Genomic DNA, 14,353 nt, shown 5'->3' with positions numbered 1-14,353 from the left:
AAAAAAAAAGGATGGGCTGGTGGGTAAATTCTACATGTATTGCTCCACATGTTCATAGAGGTTTGCACGGCACCTCTCGGCAAGCACGTCAAACACACTATCCGGCTTAAAGGAGGCGCACGACTTGTACTCAAAGACCGCAATGTCGAACTCATTGAGGGAGCCATGATCGTTGGCCTCAATCAGCCGCCGCATCAGTTGGTGCTCCTTCCCCTGCTGGAAATTCTTCTCCTCCTCCTGCAGCGTGTCGAAGCGCTTGCGTGTTACATACAGCGCGTCGAAGTAGCGGTCGTCGTTGCCGAAGCCCTCCGCGAGCATACAGAGCAGTGAGTAGAGGTACTGCTGCGTCTTGGGAAGGTTGCGCGGCACCATCGATGCCTCCTCGATGTACAGCTGCGACGCCTCCGTGTACTGCTGCAGCTCCACCGTCAGCGCACTGATGCGCTCCATGCAGTTGCGCGAGAAGGACTTTGTGACGACGCGGTTGCCGTACAGCTCCATCGCCTCCCTGTACAGCTGTATCGCCTTTGCGGGCTCCGCGAGGCGCTGCTCCAGCAAGAGGGCGGCTTCACGCTTACAGCGCGCCGACTGAATCGGGTGGCCGGCCGCCACCAGCGAATTGGCGAGGCTGTGCAGCACATCCACGGCGAGGGCCGGCTGCACCACCTGCAGGTTCTCCGCGGCGAGCGACATGGCAGTTACCATCTCTTCCTCGTTCTTGAAGGCCCGAGTGATGATGCCGGCGTGCAGAAACGCCTTGGCCGCATCCTCTGCGTACCCGCCGGTAGCAAAGATGGCGCCCGCCTCGTAGAAGAGATCACGTGCGGAAAGCCAATCGCCACACTTGGCGAGGCCGTTCGCCACCGCCGACTCCGCCTTCTTATACAACCGTGTGGCCTCCTTCATGCGTGCGACGGCGTTCTGGCTCGCGTACACGGTGGGCGACGGGTGGTCAACTTCCCACGCACCGTCAGAGACGCAGGCAACAGGCTCCGCGGCCGCTGGGGTGTACTGTGTGTAGGAGTACGTCTTTGCGCACACCGTTGCCTGCACCGCCTGAGCAACGTCGGGCGCAGAACTCTCACGAGGGCAATTTGCTTCACCCGATGCTGCAGACGCAGCATCACCGTTTGTTGACATCTTTTTTGTTTGTTGGATGTTGTTGCCTTGCTTGCTTTTCGGTGACTTTTGAAGCGCGTCTCTTTCCTTTCCTTCTGTGTATAGAGGCCCTTTGCAGATCCGAGCCGGTGGTGACGGCCACGCAGCACCGCGGAGGGGCGAAAGAAAAGAAAAGAGACAGAATAACAAAAACGCAAACGGTGCGCACACTCTGCTGGCGGTGTGTGTGTGTGTGGACGGCAGCCCTCTCCGCTGCGCCGGCGCGGGGGTGAAGTAAGACGGGAAGAGAAAGAGATTTCAAAGAAGCCTCTACAGCACGCGCCGCATGTTGGTTCGTCGTCGGCGTTGTCTTCCTGGGCACAACACCAATGATTGCCGAAGAGACTTGCCACCCTTACATGCCGCATACGTTTCTGTCGTCGTTGTTGTTTTTCTTTTTTTTCCTTTTGTTTCGCTCTATCACTTTCGTCTCTCTCTCTCTCTCGTTCTTATCCGCCCGTGTTACTCACAAGTTACACCTCCGGCTCGCCCTTTCCCTCCTCGGCATTTAAACGCACCGGTGCCAGCGCCGGTCTCACCGCCACCACCAACACCACCGCCACCACCACGACAGCAGAAGCCCACAAACGGGACGTGTTGCCGCTTACTCCAGCGGTACGTTGCAGTTCCGGAAGAAGTCAAAGAGTATCGTGGCGGCTCGCTCTGCCAGCGTAGTCATGCTGGCCAGCTCCGCCGCCCGCAGACGGCAGCCGTACAGCGACGACCCCGGGCGAGCCTCCACATGACTCGCCAGCACACCGCCACTGCTGCTCTTGTCGCTGCTGCTCGGGTTCGCCACGACAAAGGTCGCCGTGGCGTAACTCTGCGCCTCGTCACCCGCCTCTTCCGCCAGCGTCGGGTCGAGCAGAAGCACTGATGATGATGCCGCTGGCGATGATGCGGATGGGCCGCTGTTCCCATCCGCACACGCCGCGAGGCACACCGCCGCAATTGTCGTGCGGCACGGCACGCCGGCATCGAGCAGCGCGCACATCAGCGCGTTTGCCGCCACAGCGAGGAGGGCGCCATCATCAGACAGCACGGTCAAGTGCGCCTCGAGCACACAGCGCGGGAACCGCTCCAGTAGCACAACGGCCTCCACGCACGACGCAAGGAATCGCTCCGCCTCGCCGTCCGCACGCTGCTGCTCCTCCCGCTGCTGCTCCACACACAGACGGTCAGCCCCGCCGGCGTGCGGCAGGCGCACTGCACGTGTAAGGTAGACGCGCACGTCACAGGTGCGGTAGTCCTCCTGCCGCGCGGCAACGGGGCCGTTGACGGCAGCCACAACTGCAGTGAGGCCCTGTGAGTACCACGCAGAGCCATCGAACTGGTTCAGCTCCGAGGTGCGCAGCTCCCTGCCACGCATCTCGCGCTGGCCCCGACCATCCCGCCGCACTAAAGCCGTCGTCATGCCTTACCCCACACGGTGCCGGTGTGTAAACACTTATATGCGTGTGTGTGAGAGAGAGAGAGAGAGGGCAGCAGTGCAGAGGCATCCGAATGGAGCCAAGAAGGCACAAAAAGGAAGAAGAACGCAAAAAGCCCAAACAAAATAATACTACACGGAACGTTATGTGCCTGTGCAACGTGCACGAGCTGCACCTGACAAGGCCCCCCACCCATACCACCTCTTGTTCAAGGCGCCGATCCAATCCGCCAAGCGCCCACGGCGTCGCCCCGCGACGAACGCCGACACACCCAGAGCGCACACGGAAATAGCACCGGGGACACTAGGGACAAAAAGATACCAGACAACAGCACAGCTGAATCTTCGTTTCACAGTTGAGAATGTCACACCGTCAACGCCACAGTAGGTCCTAAATGCCACTGCCACACCCGTCGCACGAAAGGGACACCGCCCTCCCCCCACCCTACCGCTACGGTCACGCGGCGCACAAAGTCAGGCACGTCTATATCATAAGTGCTCTGTGTCTGTGCGTCGCTCGCACACTTTGCCATCAACAGAGGGGACAAAAAGAAAGAGAACTCACAGCAGACAAAAACAAAAAAAAGATGAAATCCCGCTGTTGGAAGCGCGAGCCTGGCCCATTGATCCCGTTAGATAGAGAGATGATAACTTCCCCTCCACTTACGGAGGAGAAGCACACGCAGTAAGGAGAATTTCTTTTTGTTGTTGTTTTAGCCGGAACATGAACAGAGGCACACACAAACACACACACACCGTGTTGTCCTTACTCCGCAGGCGTGTTTTATTTTCTCTCCGCTTTTCTTCCCCTTTACGCTTAACTCCTTGGCGTTCTTCTCGCAGGTGGTGAACTCTGCGCATACACCTCACTCGGAGCGCGCGAAGCAGCGCCAGTAGCGTTCGTGGGTGTGGCGCACCTGCTTCACCAGCTCCTCCGCCTGGCACCTCAGCATCCCACTCCGCGGCAGTGGGGCGGAGCCGCTACACTCCAGCAGCGCCCGCATGACTGCCTCCGTGCAGAGCGCGACGTTTGACAAGTTGTAGCCGCCCTCCAGTGCCACCACGAGCCGCGGGCAGACGGCGGCGAGGGTTTTGGTGAGAAGGGAATACCCCGATGGTGAGAGTCGCATCGCACCGAGGAGGTCCCCTGCGGCGCTGTCAAAGCCGGAGCTAACAAAGATGATATCCGGCGCAAACTCACGCGCCACTGGCACAACAACGTCAAGGAGCACCTGCAAGTACTCCAGGTCACCCATGCCAACGGTCGGCCACGGCACGTTTATGTTTCGCCCGCACGCCTCCTCCGTCACGTCGCCACCGACGCGCTCCATATGGCCCGTTCCCGGGTAGAAGGGCTCGCGCGTTCCGTCATTCACGTTTTCGTCGAAGGAGAGACCCTCCGTGTCACCAGGGAGCTTTCCAGCCGCTGCCACGTTGCGAGACGAGGATGCGAGCACTGAGCTGTTGCTACTGCTGCTGCTGAGGGTTGAAGAGGAGATCTCCAGCTCATCTGGCGTGATGCCGAACATTCTTGCAACGGCATCGTCGTCCTCTTCCATATCATCCGCAAGCTTGGCGTAGTCGACCGGCCTTCTCGGACGTCTTCCCCCTTCCTGCTCTTGTGAGGCCTGCTGCTGCAGCTGCGGCTCGCTGTTTATTGTTGGTGCATCATTGTTGCTATCCCNCCCCACCACCACCACCACCACCGTTGCTGTTGGTCTCCTCCGCTGTTGTGGCCTCCATCAGCGCGGCCAATGCATTCACGTCGATTGTGTCAGTAAACACAGAGGGAGTCTTGCGCAACACGTGCCCACGACCAGATCCATACTGGTGAATCGATACCACAACTACTGACGGGTCCTCATAAAAGATGCTCTCAGTGCCGTCGCAGTGATGTACGTCCCAGTCAAGCACGAGCGCTCGTGGCTCAGCCACACCACGCTTGCGAAGTTCCTGCTGCGCCATCCGCACCGCTACCGCCACGTTGTTGAAGAAGCAGAAGCCGGACGCGGTGTTAGAGCTGGCGTGATGCCCGGGCGGCCGCACCAGCGCAAAGGCNCCACGTTGTTGAAGAAGCAGAAGCCGGACGCGGTGTTAGAGCTGGCGTGATGCCCGGGCGGCCGCACCAGCGCAAAGGCGTTTCCCACTTCACCGCGCACGACACTCAGCGCCGCCGCAACAACACATCCGGCCGCCGTTCGGGCCGCCTTGGACGTACTGGTGTTGGCGTAGAGATCCTGCCCGACGCTGTAGTCACAGCCAGGCTTTTGCAGCGAGGCGACGAACTCCAGTTGGTCAATGTAGTCAATGTGCTCGAGAGAGTGCACGAGACGGAGTTCCTTTGTGCGTGCGACATGGCGTGGGATGCGGCGGCAGCACGACATGAGTCCAGTCGCGCGAAGGTGCTCCACCGTACGCTTGAGTCGCCCAGGACGCTCGTATTCATTGGGGTTTGTCGACTCATGCAGCAGCATCACGTCATCAAACACCACGCCTGTTCCCTCCGCCACCTGCCGGGCTGCAAGCACCCCATTCATGCGCACTGGGTTGGCTGCAGCAGCAGCAGCTAGAGAAGCAGAAGCCGTAGTAACAGGATGAAGAGATGTGGCCGGCGGCATCATCATATCGAGAATAGTTGGAAGTGGGGCGGTCACCGGCATCGAAGACGGCGGTGGGAGCTGCACGTTGTTCGCCTCCGACATCCACCGCTGCACGAACGCCTCCAGACGCTTCATCGATGCTGCAGGAACGACATTACGCGCCGCATCCTCCTCCACACGCGGTGCACCGTTCACCTCATCCTTCTTAGCCTTCTTCTTCCGCACGTCCCGCTCGCGCTCTAAGAGGCGCTTCGGCATATCGCACACGCAGCCGACACACAACGCCAACGGACCTCCTACGGAGAGACGCAGCAGAAGGACACACGTGCATGTGCCGTACGAGAAAATGGGAGAGACGGAACAAATCACAGACGCAGAGTAGCACAGGAAACCCGATAAAGACAGGCGCAGAGAAAAGTACGTGTATGTACGTATGCAATGCATGTGTGTCTGTGTGTGTGTGTGTGGAGGTGTAGGTGTCCCTTTGCGACGAACGGAGTTTCGTTGAGGACGTGCACAAAAAGAGGAGGACGGAGTGGGGAGCAGGGGCCACGACAGCGCGTGCGTGCGTGGCCCGTCACCGCCACCGCTTGACTCACTGCTCCTCCACAGGCCTCCGTAACTTCCTCCATCGCGTATGTTTCATGCCGTTCCTGTTTTCTCCTCTTTGTTTGTTGTTGTTGTTGTTGTTTTTGCGTCCAACTGTCAAGTTGCACCTCAATATTTTTCTCGCATTCTCTTCAGTTCGTTTTTTTTTTGTCTTTTCATTCCTTTTTCTCTTTGCATCTCATATCCTCTTCTGGTTTGTCAATGTCATGATTTATATTGCTCAGCCGTTGCGAGCGTCGGCTTGCGTCATTTCGCCGTGTCTGCGGCCAGCGCCGCCCCCCCCCGACCCTGCACCGCAGCAGGCCGGCCATCAGCTCTGGAGGGCGGTGGAGAGGGGCGGCGCTACCGCACACAAAAGCACAGCGCCGCAGCACCAACGGCAAGCCTAGATAAGGTCTGGTAAGGCGATTAAGGAAGGCACAACAGGAGATACAAGCATACATGGGAATTCACGGAGCGGGTGCATACCACACGGTACGCTTTCGCTGCATGTCGTCCTGGTATTCCTGCTATTTTTGAACCAGGCAGTTTTATCGCCGTCGCACCCGCATCTTCTCAGCGGGTTTAGTCATTATATCTGTGTTTTGCTTCTCTCCCACTCACTCACACACAAAGAGACGCGAGTGATCTCGCCAGCACACCTCCAAGTTGTGTGGAGGCCTCAGAGGCGCATAAACACGTACACCACCGCGGCCACCCCCACCAGTATCATCAATCCGAACTGCACCTGCGCCATGATGAAAGCGTGCAAGGAGTCATTAGACTTCTTATTGAAGGTGCTGCTCTTGCTGTTGGAAGCACCACCCTCCGCCACTGGTTTCGCCGCAGCGGCAGCGCGCCTGTCGTCAGGGTTCAGGTCGGCGACGAAGTACTTCTTCATCATAAGCTTCGCTCCGCTGCTGTGGCCGATTTCCTCATATGCCTTGGAGGCGTCTGTGCCGGACTGCCAGAGCAGCACGTCGCGGCCGCCAGGGTGGAGATCGAGAAACTCCGTGAGGTCGTACACCTTGTTCTTGATCACCACCCAGCACGCATTGGCGGACTTCTCTTTCGCCTTCTGCTGCGTCTCCACCACTTCGCTGAGCCGCATGCAGGGCGCCGTTTCCTGTGGGGTGTCGAGCACGCCGATCTTCTTGCGCTGCAGCAGCATGCGCGCGCCCCTGCTGTGGTTCACGGCGTCGAACGACTCGGTGGCGTCACCGCCGATGTGGTGCAGCAGCACGTCGCGGCCGCCGGGGTGGTCGTCGTAGAACTCCGACACGTCGTACACCTCATTGTGGATGATCAGCCAGCCGCTCTCCTTGGCGTTGTGCTTCGCCACCTCAGCGCGTGTAAAGACTGTCGCCGCCATGGTGAAGTGCGATAATCACGGGGGGCAGTAACGATAACGATGTGGCAATGCAAACTAGGCACGCAATACGTCTTCGCTGCCGAAGCACACAAAACACGCCGCCGGTGACATGTGGGTGCGGCCCGAAGAGTGGCCGTGGCGGCGGCAATAAATCAAGCGAGAAGAAACGAAAAAAAAAAGGAACGAGCAGTACGGAGAGACACCACCACCCCCTCCAGCGCAGCACAAGTGGCAACAGCTCCATGAACCAAAGAACAGAAAGGGGTGAATGAGAGAGAGAGAGAAAAAAAAAAGGACACATCAGCCCAGCCCCACACAGAGCTAAGGAAGGAGGCTTTGAGCCACTCCCTTTCCCTTTCCCTGCGCAATACGTCTGTGTTCCTGTGTGTATGTGTGAATCAAGCAGGCAAAGGGGGCAGAAGTTCCTCGCGGATGAGTTCCATCACGTTGCGGAACACCACCGCGCCAAACCGCATCGTGACGTCGAGGCTGCTGCCTGCCGGTGTGCCGATCAGCTCCGCCTTTTCCCCCGAAATGCCGCATGCCACGTACACTGCTACCGCCGCCCCGCACTCCTGCTGTAGACGACGGGCGATACGCTGGGCGAGGCTCTGCGCGAACACAGCCTGCGGATTCGGCGCACTCACGCCACCGCCCCCTTGCTGCTGTTCCTGCTGCTGCGGCAGCTGTGCGTCGTCGATGAGAGTGGTGGACGTGACGTCCACCGCCAAACCGCCAAACGCCACCGCGCACGGACCAAGCGGCGGCGGTGGCGCGTCGCCACTCTCCCTGGACTCGGAGAGGTGCACCCAGAAGCAGCGGTGGTCGAACGACACCACCTGCGCAGTGATACGCGCGACCGTAACGGCTCTTGTAGCTCCATGGGCACCGCAGTCCTTGTTGTTGTTACTACTGAAGGTGGCATCTCCTTTCTTATCCTTATAATTATCGCCCGCATCGTTGTTGGTGTTGTTGCCGTCGTCGTCAAGCGGCACTTCATGGGTGTAGACAAACTGCCGCACAGCCAGCAATGGAGGTGCCATGGTGCCTGCCGCAGATGCGACCTTTCCTATTGCTACACGCCCAGTGTATCCCCCCCACCCCCACGCACACACAGAGAGACACAGCGGCACACAGAAAGACAGACAGAGAGAGAGAGAGAGAGAAAGAGCGACAGAGAGGTATGCAAGCAGAGAAAATGAGACAAAACAAAAAGGAGTAGAGGACTATAAACAGATATAGAGAAACATATGCCACCAACCATGCGGCACTTAGATGACGGCCACTGGCCTTCTTTTGTCCCATCCCCTCCTGCATCCTCTTCACGGACGTCTCTGCCTCATCTTCCGGACATCACAAATCCTCTTCGTCAAACTCCTCATCAGAATCCACCATGGGTGTGTCATGCATGCCGCTTAGGCTGTTGCTGATGTTGCTGACTCCGCCCTTCGGCGCCCTCGACGGTGCCGAAGCGGAAGTGCTGGCTGGCTGACGGATGAGGTCCTTCAGGAGGCTCTGCGTGTTTCCGTGCGTGTTGCAAATTCCAGCAAAGAGACCGTCAGTTGATAGCAACAATGTCTGCTGCAGCAGCTTGCCACGGGCTATCTTCCCCAGTTCTTTACTGACAACGGANAAGAACATATGCTGAAGGCGGCGGTCAATGGAGAGGATGCGCCTCAGGCCCTCATCGTTGCTCGTTACATCATATTCCCCAAGTCTTCGGTATGCGAGCGTCAACTGCGAGCAGAGCGGAATAATGAGCTCTTCGTAACGCACGCCGCCCGCCGTCGTGTAGGCATTGTGCTCGAGGTTCAAGTAGAAGTACTTCATCGGAGAATCATTATCCCACGACGTCGGCAGGAAGGGGGCAGCCACACCACCCAGAGTGCCGGTCGCCGTGCTGCTGCTGTTGCTGCCGCCGCCACCGCCACCGGCCGCCGANGGGGCAGCCACACCACCCAGAGTGCCGGTCGCCGTGCTGCTGCTGTTGCTGCCGCCGCCACCGCCACCGGCCGCCGACGAGGGATCGGAGAGCCACAGCTGCTGCTGGCGGTAATTGCGGAGATTGCGCTGTGCAAGGGCCTTTGCGGCAGCTCCAGTGGCGAACCGCACATCCATCTCTAACAGTAGCGTATACATGCACTCCACAAAGTCGAAAGCCGGGAGCGGAGCCTGCAGCAAGTCCCCAAGCGACATAGCAAGGCAAAGATAGCACGGCATATGCGACGACAGCCAGCTGGAGCCCACTCTATGCGGCACGCCGGCGATAGGGTCCAACGTAACCACAACGTCCTCCGATGACGATAGTGTTGTTGTTGTTGTTGTTGCTGCTACAGCAGCACCTGCTTCTCCCGCATGTGATGGCTCGCCAACCTCGGTTGGGTCACCTNTGTTGTTGTTGTTGTTGCTGCTACAGCAGCACCTGCTTCTCCCGCATGTGATGGCTCGCCAACCTCGGTTGGGTCACCTGAGGGTAGGCGGTACTCTGTGCAGCTCTGCTCTACGCGGCCGTCGCCGCGGAAGCTCCGCACCACATCCTGCCGCGTCAGCCGCACGGTGCCCATCCACAGCACCTCGTCTCGGTGCAGCTCACGCAGGTACTCTAGGAACCGCACGCGCTTGTCGACCAAAAACTCCACGAGCGCTACGCGGGCGGCGTCGCCCTTCACCTTGAAGCTCCGGCGCATGGTGACCGGCAGCGTGCAGAGCGGGGGAAGCCGCACACCGTCCCTCCACCTCCCTTGGTTGAACGGCGCACCTCCTGCACCAAGAAGAAGAGGGAGAAAGCATGGCAGAAGCAGCCGCAACTGCAGGCAAGAAGCAAGCAACATATTCAACAACAGGCGTCATGGACTACATGTAAACACCGTGAAGCACACACACACACACACACACAGACGCAGAGGCCTCACACGCTTGCATCGTCGGCAGCAACACGCTTTAAGCTTCACTCGGCTTCGCAACCCCTGCGGACACAAACCACTGCAGGACGGCCGGTTTCCGCTCGCCAGTAGTTTCCCGTCCATCCGTTGCAGCCCCAGAAACAGAAGAAGCAGCAGCAGCAGCAGAAGAAGAAGAAGCAGTGGCGAGAGGTGCCTCACGCAGCAGCAACGCGAGGTGTCGCTCGAACACGCCACGCACAACCGGCGACGCGATTGAAATTTCCTCCAGCCACCGTGCGAGCCATTTCTCCTCCACCGTGCTGCTACTGTGCGGGGGGTCACTGACGTGCATCACGTCGACGTGAATGTCACGACTAAGCGACGCCGGTGCTTGGGCTGCTTTTTCGTCCCCTGCGCTTGGCAGCATCGCCTCACCGAGTGCATCGGTGACGTACAGCAGCGGCACGCAACGGTTGAGGCGCTCCAAACTGCAGTAAGGTTCACCGCCTGTGGTAGTAGCGCCAGAACCCGTGAGTGCCGAGTCCTCAAGCCAGCAGAGCCGCACATAATCGCTGAAACCCAACACAACAGCCGTCGCACCTTCCGTATCAGCCGCGGCATACAATGCGTCGAATGTTTTCTGCACAACGGCACGACGCTGCTCTGCTGTGAACCTTCCAGGGGCAGCAGCTGAACACATCACCTCATTGTGTAACATCCTTATCGCAACAGCAGCTCCGGGGGCTATAACGCGGTCCCTGTGCGTCATGCGATCCAGGTCCACAGCCTTCAGGTGAAACAGCGGCGTGCGGGAAGGAGCGGCACGGTGGCGCAGCCAACCAAGCGACAGCTCGGAGAGCATGCCATTGACACAGGCAAGCAGCGATGATGGGTCCTCCATGCCTTCACCACTAGTTGACGGCTGCTGCAGCCACGCAGACATCGCAGTGAGTTGCCGGCGTATGCGCTGCAACAGCTGCAGTGTGGTGCAGGCGATAGTGGTGATGCCTGCAGTACGCAGCTCTTCACGCCACGCTTCGAGAATACGCTGCGCATGCGCGTATGAAATGGATGGCAACTCCGACACCTCGTTGCTCTGTTTCTGCAACTGCTGCTGCTGCTGCTGCCTCTGCTCCAGGTCGCGATTAAACACGAGGAGACGTAAGAAAAACGTCCGCTGCGGATCCACTTCGTGTCTCGTTTCGATCAAGTCAAGCACACTATAGACCACCTCGGAGGGCTTCTGCTGCAGCAACAGCTTCGCAGCCAGAAGATGTGCCGCCGCGGAGGCGATCACGCGGCGACGCAGACTCACAAAACTCAAGTAGCGTGTCCCATCATGAAGCGCATCGCCCTCCGCCACGAGCATTGCGGCCATGTTCGCTGGCACCTCCGCACGCCTCACTTTTGGGGCAGAAAGCTGGTTATACAGCAGTAGCGCCGCCCTGCTATCACGCGCGGCACTCGCCACCTGCAGCAGCGCCTCTGTGACACAATCAGCAAGGCAGACATCCGCCTGCGTCGCCTGCTGCACAGCGCAGAAGAATGACTGCGCAGCGTCCATCTTTGCGCCGGGTTCAAGTGTGACGCGTGAAAGCACCAGCAACACGGCGCAGAGGGCCTCTTGTGAGGCACGCACTGTGCGGGAAAAGTACCCCACATCCGTATCGGTAAACAACCGCACCACGGAGTCTCGCACATATGTGAAGTGTGTCACGTTAGCATCAATGCATTCCGCGAGCAAAGAAAGCAGCCGAAGCTTCTCTGCGGCAATTGTGATGGCTATGCCGCCGTCGCCGCCGCTGTTAGCAATACCGTTAGGGTTTACTGTGTCACTCCACGGATCAGCAGCGAGAAATTTCTCCCAGAGTCTGCAGCCCGCCAAAAAGTCACAACTGGTGCGAAACGCAGTAATCGCAGTACCCACATCGCGTGCCAATTCAATGAGGTAAGACGAAGTCTCAGCACCAGCCTCAACGTTCTTGCCCCCACTGTCGCGGCTCTGCAGCTGGGCGTGCAGCGCGAGAAGATCTTCAATGGCATCGGCAGCTGTAGCGCTGTCCTGCAGGGCAGCCGCGAGCTGAAGTCTCGCCCGAAGTTCATCCAGTTGATATTGATTCAGCTGGGCGTCGTTACACTTCCGTCGTTGCAGTCTTGCGAGCAGATTGTAGCCGTGCCGCACCTCCTCACTGAGCGCCCACCGCAGCCGCGCAGCCTCGCCCTGGTCACTGCGCGGCCACGAAGCGTTCTCATACCGCACCAGCAGGGCATCGCGTCCGTCAAGGCATCGCTGAAGCGCCGCAGCCTTTGCGGTGATTCGCTCAGCGGCGTAGCGCAGCAGCACCGCGGCGGCGACCGGCGGCAGTAATAAATTGTGTCCGTCTGGCATCTTGGCTGCCGTAATAACCTTCTGAAGCACCACAACGGGTGGCAGGCGGCAGGCGGCGCCTGCTTTGCAAGCCTCCGTAATAGTGGCGGTGAGCGATGATGGAATTGCCTCTGTGTTATCGGTGGTATCCAACGCGTCCGCGGCGACGGCAAACTGCTGTGTGCGCCGCTCCGCGAGGTCAAGAACGCCAAGCTGCTCCATCAACGCCACACTTGCTGTGAGTGGCTCGTCGAGTGGAATAGCTGCGCCACCATCACCGACGTTGGCCCCACCACGTGGTGCGGACGCCTCTTCCACCACCATGGCACGCAATAGACGGCGGAAGTGTGTTTCATTTTTCGTCGTATGCACTGCTGCAGCAGCTGTGCTGTCCTTGGAGGTGAAGAACGCAGCTGCGACGAATAGTGGCGGCCCCGCTAGGCGACAACAGAATCGGGGGGCCGCGCGCAAACGCCACATGACTATTCGGTCACCTGCGTGTGTTGAAGAAGTCTGATTAGCTTATTAATTTGTTGTTGTTTTTNCTGTGTGCGAGCTCGTCTGAAGATGCCGCCGCCGCCGCCGCCTCGCCGGGGGAAAGACGCGGGCCAACACGCACACGCCTTCACGCAGCACCGGAGTCAAGGGTGGTGGGCGGGGAGTGTGTCGTTCCCTCGCCCGCGCTCGTGCTTGCAGAGCCCCGCCCCCACGAGCAGCAACGAGACACGCAGAGAGAAGGAAGAGAGAGACAGAGAGAGAGAGGCTATGTGTGTTTGTGTGTGTCCGAGTTGGAAGCCCACAAGGAACAACCGCAGGAACAAATATAACTGCAGCGTGCAGCTGCCGCACTTTGCGTCCGTGCGAGACGGATGCGATCGCGGAGGGAGCGGCGGGAGCGAGCCGGCGGCACAACGCCAAACCCACGGCGNCCCCCCCCCCAAACACCACGGAGCAACAGCAACGAGATGATCATAGCAAAACCGAAGGGGAGGGGGAAACAAAGGGCACAGCAGCCAGAAGAGGAATCACCTGCAGCAGGCGAGGCGAGAACGCTGCGTGAAAAAGCAGCATGCACACTTTACTCGGAGCCCCACTCGCCTGTCTTCTGCAGCCGCTCGCGGATTCCCCACGCCAGGCGCTTCGTCTTGGCCATGTTTGCGTCAAGCACCTCCATGTTACTTCGCATCACGCTGAGCTTCTGCACGTAAAACCCTACCTTCTTAAACACCTCGTCCATTTGCCGCATATCCTCCTCCGTCCGTCCCAGCTCGGCCTTAAGCTCCACAATGGCTCGCGATGTTACCTCTTGCTGAAGCGTCACATCGCGAATAAGAGTAAATGCGTTTCCAAACGCGCCGTCACGGATGACAGCGAGCAAACACTTCTCGATGCTATTGTCACCTGTGGACGAGTGCACTGCAGCATGCGCCTCCACGACGGGAGAAGCCCCGTCACTGTCGCCACCGGCACCGCCTTCATGGCAAGGGCTTTGCTCTGCATCTGGGTCGACATCCACGGGTGCGCCGCAATTCCCCTCTCCCTCTCCCTCTGCCTCCTGCTGCTGCTGATTCTCCTCCCCATGGGCTTCATACCCCACCTGCCGCAGTTCCTGTTGGTGCTGTTTCTCCTCTTGCAGCTGGTCATTCCCATTCGGTAGGGTTGCCATCACGCGCTAGCCAAAAGAGAGAAGCACAGGAAGGCCACACATCACTCACAAGCAGTCCTAGTATAGCGAGTAACAGCACAGCAAAAGGCAAGAAGGGGGGAGTGACAACAGGGCACTCCACACCATCCAGAGCAACAGTTAGGTGCGCTAATGCCCGCGCGTCACCTTCGCGGCGGTGTGACTCCCCTCCGCTTCCGCCTCCGCCGCCCTCGCCACCAGCGCGGTGGGGTTGGCGACATACTTCACGCCGCCGCGCCGCTCCGTCACGACGCGGCACACAGCCCGGCCGC

General features: G+C 59.2%; 10 protein-coding genes across 10 annotated transcripts; all 10 read right to left on the bottom strand.

The window, feature by feature from the left end:
* Nucleotides 1–30: 30 nt before the first annotated feature.
* Nucleotides 31–1,140, bottom strand: DQ04_04331090 (hypothetical protein; the record flags this gene model as incomplete). The annotated part of the gene is made up of 1 exon (XM_009313508.1): nucleotides 31–1,140. One exon carries the CDS (start codon nucleotides 1,138–1,140, stop codon nucleotides 31–33), a length of 1,110 nt encoding a protein of 369 aa, XP_009311783.1.
* A 622-nt stretch (nucleotides 1,141–1,762) lies between these two features.
* DQ04_04331080 (putative exosome complex exonuclease 1) lies at nucleotides 1,763–2,572 on the bottom strand (the record flags this gene model as incomplete). The annotated part of the gene is made up of 1 exon (XM_009313507.1): nucleotides 1,763–2,572. The coding sequence occupies one exon, from the start codon at nucleotides 2,570–2,572 to the stop codon at nucleotides 1,763–1,765; it is 810 nt and encodes a 269-aa protein (XP_009311782.1).
* An 881-nt stretch (nucleotides 2,573–3,453) lies between these two features.
* On the bottom strand, nucleotides 3,454–4,146 carry DQ04_04331070 (putative histone deacetylase; the record flags this gene model as incomplete). Its single annotated transcript, XM_009313506.1, has 1 exon — nucleotides 3,454–4,146. The coding sequence occupies one exon, from the start codon at nucleotides 4,144–4,146 to the stop codon at nucleotides 3,454–3,456; it is 693 nt and encodes a 230-aa protein (XP_009311781.1).
* Nucleotides 4,147–4,560: 414 nt separating this feature from the next.
* Nucleotides 4,561–5,445, bottom strand: DQ04_04331060 (putative histone deacetylase; the record flags this gene model as incomplete). Its single annotated transcript, XM_009313505.1, has 1 exon — nucleotides 4,561–5,445. The coding sequence occupies one exon, from the start codon at nucleotides 5,443–5,445 to the stop codon at nucleotides 4,561–4,563; it is 885 nt and encodes a 294-aa protein (XP_009311780.1).
* A 1,012-nt stretch (nucleotides 5,446–6,457) lies between these two features.
* Nucleotides 6,458–7,147, bottom strand: DQ04_04331050 (cytochrome b-domain protein; the record flags this gene model as incomplete). The annotated part of the gene is made up of 1 exon (XM_009313504.1): nucleotides 6,458–7,147. The coding sequence occupies one exon, from the start codon at nucleotides 7,145–7,147 to the stop codon at nucleotides 6,458–6,460; it is 690 nt and encodes a 229-aa protein (XP_009311779.1).
* A 398-nt stretch (nucleotides 7,148–7,545) lies between these two features.
* On the bottom strand, nucleotides 7,546–8,190 carry DQ04_04331040 (hypothetical protein; the record flags this gene model as incomplete). The annotated part of the gene is made up of 1 exon (XM_009313503.1): nucleotides 7,546–8,190. The coding sequence occupies one exon, from the start codon at nucleotides 8,188–8,190 to the stop codon at nucleotides 7,546–7,548; it is 645 nt and encodes a 214-aa protein (XP_009311778.1).
* Nucleotides 8,191–8,500: 310 nt separating this feature from the next.
* Nucleotides 8,501–9,343, bottom strand: DQ04_04331030 (hypothetical protein; the record flags this gene model as incomplete). The annotated part of the gene is made up of 1 exon (XM_009313502.1): nucleotides 8,501–9,343. The coding sequence occupies one exon, from the start codon at nucleotides 9,341–9,343 to the stop codon at nucleotides 8,501–8,503; it is 843 nt and encodes a 280-aa protein (XP_009311777.1).
* A 134-nt stretch (nucleotides 9,344–9,477) lies between these two features.
* On the bottom strand, nucleotides 9,478–9,834 carry DQ04_04331020 (hypothetical protein; the record flags this gene model as incomplete). The annotated part of the gene is made up of 1 exon (XM_009313501.1): nucleotides 9,478–9,834. One exon carries the CDS (start codon nucleotides 9,832–9,834, stop codon nucleotides 9,478–9,480), a length of 357 nt encoding a protein of 118 aa, XP_009311776.1.
* Nucleotides 9,835–10,087: 253 nt separating this feature from the next.
* On the bottom strand, nucleotides 10,088–12,721 carry DQ04_04331010 (hypothetical protein; the record flags this gene model as incomplete). The annotated part of the gene is made up of 1 exon (XM_009313500.1): nucleotides 10,088–12,721. The coding sequence occupies one exon, from the start codon at nucleotides 12,719–12,721 to the stop codon at nucleotides 10,088–10,090; it is 2,634 nt and encodes an 877-aa protein (XP_009311775.1).
* Nucleotides 12,722–13,475: 754 nt separating this feature from the next.
* DQ04_04331000 (hypothetical protein) lies at nucleotides 13,476–14,063 on the bottom strand (the record flags this gene model as incomplete). The annotated part of the gene is made up of 1 exon (XM_009313499.1): nucleotides 13,476–14,063. The coding sequence occupies one exon, from the start codon at nucleotides 14,061–14,063 to the stop codon at nucleotides 13,476–13,478; it is 588 nt and encodes a 195-aa protein (XP_009311774.1).
* Between the last annotated feature and the right edge of the window lie 290 nt (nucleotides 14,064–14,353).

Source organism: Trypanosoma grayi (genome assembly GCF_000691245.1).
Source record: "Trypanosoma grayi strain ANR4 Tgr_433_V1, whole genome shotgun sequence".
Classification (NCBI taxonomy): domain Eukaryota; phylum Euglenozoa; class Kinetoplastea; order Trypanosomatida; family Trypanosomatidae; genus Trypanosoma; species Trypanosoma grayi.
Note: the sequence above shows the minus strand (reverse complement) of the source record. Positions and strands in the feature narration are given on the sequence as shown.